At 32.2% G+C, this 9,192-nt stretch overlaps 1 protein-coding gene across 1 annotated transcript in view; it reads right to left on the bottom strand.

Moving 5' to 3' along the window:
* Positions 1 to 9,192, bottom strand: part of LOC141343774 (receptor-type tyrosine-protein phosphatase mu-like) — a 114,127-nt gene that overhangs the window by 23,016 nt on the left and 81,919 nt on the right. The window contains exon 13 of the mRNA XM_073848417.1: positions 98 to 127. Coding sequence (XP_073704518.1) covers positions 98 to 127 — 30 coding nt within the window. The remainder of the gene's footprint in view (positions 1 to 97; positions 128 to 9,192) is intronic.

The raw sequence follows: 9,192 nt of genomic DNA, 5'->3' as shown, positions 1-9,192 counted from the left end.
TCTGGTGCCCTGGCGGCGCCGGAGCGGATCTTAACCGGCGCGTCATGCAGGTTGAGCATAGCATGGCACTAACAGTGTACAAAGGTGTTTTACTTACAGGTAGTAAGTGTAGGACTGATAGGTTCTCCTGCCCAGTGGGGTGGTGGAGGGGTTTAAGCAGTGGAGGGGGATGAAGATGGAAGGAAAGAAAAAGTAAAAAATATTAATGCTCCCAAACGATATAAAATGAACAGAAGCAGACATGGTGGCATTCGTGACAGAGAAAGAGAGAGATGTGCGACGGTCACTGCGCAAACCTGAATGTCCGGACGAACCATGTGACTTCCTGCTACCGAGGGCCAGCTGACTTATATCCTGTGAGGGTCCTGGGACTTTATATATATATATATATATATACACTGCCGCTCAAAAGTTTGGGATCGATTTTTTATGCTTTTTAAAGGAGACTTTCTGCTTATCAAGGCTGCATTTATTTGATTAAAAATACAGAAAAAAACTGTAACATTGTGAAATGTTAATGCAATTTTAATATATTTTAAAATATAATTTATTCCTTTAATGCAAAGCTGCATTTCTAGCATCATTACTCCAGTCTTCAGTGTCACATGATCCTTCAGAAATCATTCTAATATGCTGATTTATTCATTTTATTATCAATGTTGGAAATTTTATTAATTAAATTTTATTTAATATTTAAATAAATGACGGTGCCTTGGCAACTTCTTCCGGTGCTCTCAACCCAGGCCTTTGCATGCGCAATATAGGCTATACTCTCAAAATATCATAACTTTGATTTCTCTGATTTAAATTCACTAAAGTTTTCAACTTTATTCTCGTAGAGTTACGTCTTTTTTCTCGTAGTATTTTGACTTTATTCTCGTAGTATTTCGACTTTACTCTCATAGTATTTCAAATTTATTCTCGTAGTATTTCAAATTTATTCTCGTAGTATTTCGACTTTATTCTCGTAGTATTTCAAATTTATTCTCGTAGTATTTCGACTTTACTCTCGTAGTATTTCAAATTTATTCTCGTAGTATTTCAAATTTATTCTCGTAGAGTTACGTCTTTTTTCTCGTAGTATTTTGACTTTATTCTCGTAGTATTTCGACTTTACTCTCATAGTATTTCAAATTTATTCTCGTAGTATTTCGACTTTATTCTCGTAGTATTTCAAATTTATTCTCGTAGTATTTCGACTTTACTCTCGTAGTATTTCAAATTTATTCTCGTAGTATTTCGACTTTATTCTCGTAGTATTTCAAATATATTCTCGTAGTATTTTGACTTTATTCTCGTAGTATTTCAACTTTACTCTCGTAGTATTTTGACTTTATTCTCAAAGTATTTCGACTTCACTCTCGTAGTATTTCGACTTTACTCTCGTAGTATTTCGACTTTACTCTCGCAGTATTCCGACTTTACTCTTGTAGTATTTCGACTTTACTCTCGAAGTATTTCGACTTTACTCTCGAAGTATTTCAACTACTATCAAAGTATTTCGACTTCGCACGTAGTATTTCGACTTTATTCTCGAAGTATTTTGACCTTATTCTCGTAGTATTTCAACTGTACTCTCGTAGTATTTTGACTTTATTCTCAAAGTATTTCGACTTCACTCTCGTAGTATTTCGACTTTACTCTCGTAGTATTTCGACTTTACTCTCGCAGTATTCCGACTTTACTCTTGTAGTATTTCGACTTTACTCTCGAAGTATTTCGACTTTACTCTCGAAGTATTTCAACTACTATCAAAGTATTTCGACTTCGCTCGTAGTACTTCGACTTTATTCTCGAAGTATTTTGACCTTATTCTCGTAGTATTTCGACTTCACTCTCGTAGTATTTCGACTTTACTCTCGTAGTATTTCGACTTTACTCTCGAAGTATTTCGACTTTACTCTCGAAGTATTTCAACTACTATCAAAGTATTTCGACTTCGCTCGTAGTATTTCGACTTTATTCTCGAAGTATTTTGACCTTATTCTCGTAGTATTTCGACTTTACTCTCGAAGTATTTCGACTTTACTCTCGAAGTATTTCAACTACTATCAAAGTATTTCGACTTCGCTCGTAGTATTTCGACTTTATTCTCGAAGTATTTCGACTTTACTCTCGTAGTATTTCGACTTTACTCTCAAAGTATTTCGACTTTACTCTCGAAGTATTTCAACTACTATCAAAGTATTTCGACTTCGCTCGTAGTATTTCGACTTTACTCTCGAAGTTTTTAGACTTTACTCTCGTAGTATTTCGACTTCACTCTCGTAGTATTTCGACTTTATTCTCGTAGTATTTCGACTTTACTCTCGTAGTATTTCGACTTTACTCTTGTAGTATTTCGACTTTACTCTCGAAGTATTTCGACTTTACTCTCAAAGTATTTCAACTACTATCAAAGTATTTCGACTTCGCTCGTAGTATTTCGACTTTACTCTCAAAGTTTTTAGACTTTACTCTCGTAGTATTTCGACTTCACTCTCGTAGTATTTCGACTTTATTCTCAAAGTATTTCGACTTTACTCTCGCAGTATTCCGACTTTACTCTTGTAGTATTTCGACTTTACTCTCGAAGTATTTCGACTTTACTCTCGAAGTATTTCGACTTTACTCTCGAAGTATTTCAACTACTATCAAAGTATTTCGACTTCGCTCTCGTAGTATTTCGACTTCACTCTCGTAGTATTTCGACTTTACTCTCGAAGTATTTCGACTTTACTCTCGAAGTATTTCGACTTTACTCTCGAAGTATTTCGACTTTACTCTCGAAGTATTTCAACTACTATCAAAGTATTTCGACTACTATCAAAGTATTTCGACTTCGCTCGTAGTATTTCGACTTTACTCTCGAAGTTTTTAGACTTTACTCTCGTAGTATTTCGACTTTATTCTCGTAGTATTTCGACTTTATTCTCAAAGTATTTTGACTTTATTCTCGTAGTATTTCAACTTTACTTTCGAAGTATTTCGAGTTTATTCTCAAAGTATTTCAACTTTACTCTCGAAGTATTTCGAGTTTATTCTCAAAGTATTTCGACTTTATTCTCGTAGTATTTCGACTTTACTCAAAGTATTTTGACTTTACTCTCAAAGTATTTCGACTTTACTCTCGAAGTATTTCGACTACTATCAAAGTATTTCGACTTTATTCTCAAAGTATTTTGACTTTATTCTCAAAGTATTTCGACTGTACTCTCGAAGTATTTCGACTGTACTCTCGTAGTATTTCGACTTTACTCTCGAAGTATTTCGACTTTACTCTCATAGTATTTCGACTTTACTCTCATAGTATTTCGACTTTACTCTCGAAGTATTTCGACTTTACTCTCGAAGTATTTCGACTTTACTCTCATAGTATTTCGACTGTACTCTCGTAGTATTTCGACTGTACTCTCGTAGTATTTCGACTTTACTCTCGAAGTATTTCGACTTTACTCTCATAGTATTTCGACTTTACTCTCGAAGTATTTCGACTGTACTCTCGTAGTATTTCGACTTTACTCTCGAAGTATTTCGACTACTATCAAAGTATTTCGACTTTATTCTCAAAGTATTTCGACTTTAATCTCGTAGTATTTCAACTTTACTCTCGTAGTATTCCGACTTTACTCTCAAAGTATTTTGACTTTATTCTCAAAGTATTTTGACTTTATTATCATAGTATTTTGACTTTATTCTCAAAGTATTTCGACTTTACTCTTGTAGTATTTCGATTTTACTCTCGAAGTATTTTGACTTTATTCTCAAAGTATTTCGACTTTACTCTCGTAGTATTTCGACTTTACTCTCGAAGTATTTGGAGTTTATTCTCAAAGTATTTCGACTTTATTCTCAAAGTATTTTGACTTTATTCTCAAAGTATTTCGACTTTACTCTCGTAGTATTTCGACTTTACTCTCGAAGTATTTTGACTTTATTCTCAAAGTATTTCGACTTCACTCTCGAAGTATTTCGACTACTATCAAAGTATTTCGACTTTATTCTCAAAGTATTTTGACTTTATTCTCAAAGTATTTTGACTTTATTCTCAAAGTATTTCGACTTTACTCTCGTAGTATTTCGACTTTACTCTCGAAGTATTTTGACTTTACTCTCGAAGTATTTCGACTTTACTCTCGAAGTATTCCGACTTTACTCTCGTAGTATTTCGACTGTACTCTCGTAGTATTTCGACTTTACTCTCGAAGTATTTCGACTTTACTCTCATAGTATTTCGACTTTACTCTCGAAGTATTTCGACTGTACTCTCGTAGTATTTCGACTTTACTCTCGAAGTATTTCGACTACTATCAAAGTATTTCGACTTTATTCTCAAAGTATTTCGACTTTAATCTCGTAGTATTTCAACTTTACTCTCGTAGTATTCCGACTTTACTCTCAAAGTATTTTGACTTTATTCTCAAAGTATTTTGACTTTATTATCATAGTATTTTGACTTTATTCTCAAAGTATTTCGACTTTACTCTTGTAGTATTTCGATTTTACTCTCGAAGTATTTTGACTTTATTCTCAAAGTATTTCGACTTTATTCTCAAAGTATTTCGACTTTACTCTCGTAGTATTTCGACTTTACTCTCGAAGTATTTTGACTTTATTCTCAAAGTATTTCGACTTCACTCTCGAAGTATTTCGACTACTATCAAAGTATTTCGACTTTATTCTCAAAGTATTTTGACTTTATTCTCAAAGTATTTTGACTTTATTCTCAAAGTATTTCGACTTTACTCTCGTAGTATTTCGAGTTTATTCTCAAAGTATTTCAACTTTACTCTCGTAGTATTTCGACTTTACTCTCGAAGTATTTCGACTACTATCAAAGTATTTCGACTTTATTCTGAAAGTATTTCGACTTTATTCTCAAAGTATTTCGACTTTACTCTCATAGTATTTCGACTGTACTCTCGTAGTATTTCGACTTTACTCTCGAAGTATTTCGACTTTAATCTCGTAGTATTTCGACTTTACTCTCGTAGTATTCCGACTTTACTCTCGTAGTATTTCAACTTTATTCTCGTAGTATTTTGATTTTACTCTCGTAGTATTTGAACTTTATTCTCGTAGTATTCCGACTTTACTCTCATAGTATTTCAACTTTACTTTCGAAGTATTTCGACTACTATCAAAGTATTTCGACTTTATTCTCAAAGTATTTTGACTTTATTCTCGTAGTATTCCGACTTTACTCTCGCAGTATTTCAACTTTATTCTCGTAGTATTTTGACTTTACTCTCGTAGTATTTCAACTTTATTCTCGTAGTATTTTGACTTTACTCTCATAGTATTTCAACTTTACTTTCGAAGTATTTCGAGTTTATTCTCAAAGTATTTCAACTTTACTCTCGAAGTATTTGGAGTTTATTCTCAAAGTATTTCGACTTTATTCTCATAGTATTTCGACTTTACTTTCGAAGTATTTCGAGTTTATTCTCGAAGTATTTCGACTTTATTCTCGTAGTATTTTGACTTTATTCTCAAAGTATTTCGACTTTACTCTCATAGTATTTCGACTGTACTCTCGTAGTATTTCGACTTCACTCTCGTAGTATTTCGACTTTACTCTCGAAGTATTTCGACTTTATTCTCAAAGTATTTTGACTTTATTCTCAAAGTATTTCGACTTTAATCTCGTAGTATTTCGACTTTACTCTTGTAGTATTTCGACTTTACTCTCGTAGTATTTCGACTTTATTCTCGTAGTATTTTGACTTTATTCTCGTAGTATTTCAACTTTACTTTCGAAGTATTTTGAGTTTATTCTCAAAGTATTTCAACTTTACTCTCGAAGTATTTCGAGTTTATTCTCAAAGTATTTCGACTTTATTCTCGTAGTATTTCGACTTTACTTTCGAAGTATTTCGAGTTTATTCTCGTAGTATTTCGACTTTACTTTCGAAGTATTTCGACTTTATTCTCGTAGTATTTCGACTTTACTTTCGAAGTATTTCGAGTTTATTCTCAAAGTATTTCAACTTTACTCTCAAAGTATTTCGAGTTTATTCTCAAAGTATTTCAACTTTACTCTCAAAGTATTTCGAGTTTATTCTCAAAGTATTTCAACTTTACTCTCGAAGTATTTCGAGTTTATTCTCAAAGTATTTCGACTTTATTCTCGTAGTATTTCGACTTTACTCTCGAAGTATTTCGACTACTATCAAAGTATTTCGACTTTATTCTCATAGTATTTCGACTTCACTCTCGTAGTATTTCGACTTTACTCTCGAAGTATTTCTACTACTATCAAAGTATTTCGACTTTATTCTCAAAGTATTTTGACTTTATTCTCAAAGTATTTCGACTTTAATCTCGTAGTATTTCGACTTTACTCTCGTAGTATTTCGACTTTACTCTCGTAGTATTCCGACTTTACTCTCGTAGTATTTCGACTTTATTCTCGTAGTATTTTAACTTTATTCTCGTAGTATTTCAACTTTACTTTCGAAGTATTTTGAGTTTATTCTCAAAGTATTTCAACTTTACTCTCGAAGTATTTCGAGTTTATTCTCAAAGTATTTCGACTTTATTCTCGTAGTATTTCGACTTTACTTTCGAAGTATTTCGACTTTATTCTCGTAGTATTTCGACTTTACTTTCGAAGTATTTCGACTTTATTCTCGTAGTATTTCGACTTTACTTTCGAAGTATTTCGAGTTTATTCTCAAAGTATTTCAACTTTACTCTCAAAGTATTTCGAGTTTATTCTCAAAGTATTTCAACTTTACTCTCGAAGTATTACGAGTTTATTCTCAAAGTATTTCAACTTTACTCTCGAAGTATTTCGAGTTTATTCTCAAAGTATTTCGACTTTATTCTCGTAGTATTTCGACTGTACTCTCGAAGTATTTCGACTACTATCAAAGTATTTCGACTTTATTCTCAAAGTATTTTGACTTTATTCTCAAAGTATTTCGACTTTACTCTCGTAGTATTTCGACTTTACTCTCGAAGTATTTCGACTACTATCAAAGTATTTCGACTTTATTCTCAAAGTATTTTGACTTTATTCTCAAAGTATTTCGACTTTACTCTCATAGTATTTCGACTGTACTCTCGTAGTATTCTGAAAATATCTTCTCAAAATATTTGGACTTTTTTCTCGTAATATATGTATATTATAATATGTATTATATGTCGGTTTCCACAAAAATATTGGGCAGCATGACTGTTTTTCGACTGTTTCTTGAGCAGCAAAGCAGCATATTAGAATGATTTCTGAAGGATCATGTGACACTGAAGACTGGAGTAATGATGCTGAAAATTCAGCTTTGATCATAGCAATCAATTACATTCTAACATATATTTACATAGAAAACTGCTGTTTTAAACTGTAATGATATTTCACTATTTTTGCTGTATTTTTAATCAAATAATGCATCTTTGGTGAGCAGATATCTTATTTTAGACTGGTGGTGTATCTATACACAGCTGTATCTGCTCTGCGTCTATCATCTCTCGGTGAGCATTAATATGTGCAATAATAAGTCTTTATGAGGACGATGTGATGTGTGAAAGGTCAATCACAGCACAGATACATCAGAACACACTGTACATTAGCAATAAAAGCAACATTAATTCACCTTCCTCAATGCATCTCCTCATTTTTCAGGATGTAATTAGTGGAATATGAAAACATTTGCGCTGTAAATGACCAGATGCCGGCCGTCAGCAGCGTCCGGAGCGTGCACTCGGCCTTAAACGGGGAATTAACGCGTTCTCCTCATGCGCTCCCTTCTAATCTAATTCAGCAAATTAATCCAAATAGATGCGAGAGATTCAATCACGCTCGTTCATTTGATTAAAGCATATTGAACGGGATTCAATTAAAATGTCTACGGAGTGATCAACGCTCATCTCTCTGGGAGGGAAATTTGGTGAATCCAGTGTTTGGGATTATTGAACACGCGTGTGTGAAATAAACCCGTCTGTACATGCAAATGACAGGCCTGACGTTCAGAAACAGAACCCATGATGGTAGAGCAGCGCTTCTCAACCTCTCTGAGTCCTTCATAATTACTAGCCAACTCAAAAATTATGTTATAATTTTAGTGTTATTATAGCATTTTAATGAATATTATGTTAATATAACTGCTTTTAAATAATGCAAAGTTTTCCCCCTGGTTGAGAACCGCTGCTTTATTGACATTCATACATAAAGTAATTGTGAAAATGACCACATATCAGATACTTCACAACAACATCATGAATTGTTCTATAGTTTCTCTGGTGTGTCAGTAGAAAATACACATTTACAAATATTCCGTCTGCAAATCTTGCTTCTTTAAGTTTGGAACTACAATTAAAACCATAAAAATCATTTTTGTATTTGGTTTGGTTTCTTTTGCTGGAACCAATGATTATTTGGTTGATTATTTCTTCAATAATTGGACACAAATCCAAATATTTTTCATCATTAAAATGTAATAATTTTAATAAAAATAATTAAGTATACTCCAATATTAAACAGTTTTTTTCCACAATACACAGATTTGATTAATTGATAGATTTGTTGTAGATGATTTTTTATTATCAATTAGAATCAATTTTATTGATTAGTTGTTGCAGCCCAAATGAAAATTAGCTTTACCTGAAATAAAATAAAACTGAAACATTTCAGCTCATTCCTAAGGCAACACTTCTCATTTTCAATTATAGCTTAACTTGATGTACTAAAATAACTAAAACTTTAAAAAATAATAATAATAATAATTATATATATATATAATAAAACAACTAATATAAATGTCACAATCACAAAAAAATTACTAAAATTCTAAATAAACTTTAAATGGAAATTATAAAAATATATACAATTTCAAAATATTATTAAAAACTATCATAGCATCTCATAACACTTGTTTGCAGATTTCTACCTACAAACTACATTAAGCCACGCAAACTAGAAGAAGTTAAATAATAAATAACTTGTTTTGGAATTTTTTTTTTAAATTTGTATTTGTGTGATTAAATAAAAGCTCTAGAGAAAATAATAGAGTAACTGTGAAATAGTTTCAACTACAGTAACAGTATAGCCATCTTAAACAAGTGTTGTTGTGAAGTATATGTATTACACAAGGAAACCTGCAATTATAGCAGAGACGACAACAACAGACATTTAGATAGACAAGTATGAGTTTTACTGCCGAAAAACTGTTCAAATTCATGGCTGTAAATGACTATTATATTTATTGTAGTGGT

The sequence above is a fragment of the Garra rufa genome, chromosome 10, assembly GCF_049309525.1.
Source record: "Garra rufa chromosome 10, GarRuf1.0, whole genome shotgun sequence".
In the NCBI taxonomy this organism is placed as follows: Eukaryota; Metazoa; Chordata; class Actinopteri; order Cypriniformes; family Cyprinidae; genus Garra; species Garra rufa.
The sequence above is the reverse complement of the archived record's forward strand: the minus strand, read 5'-3'. Positions and strand labels throughout refer to the sequence as shown.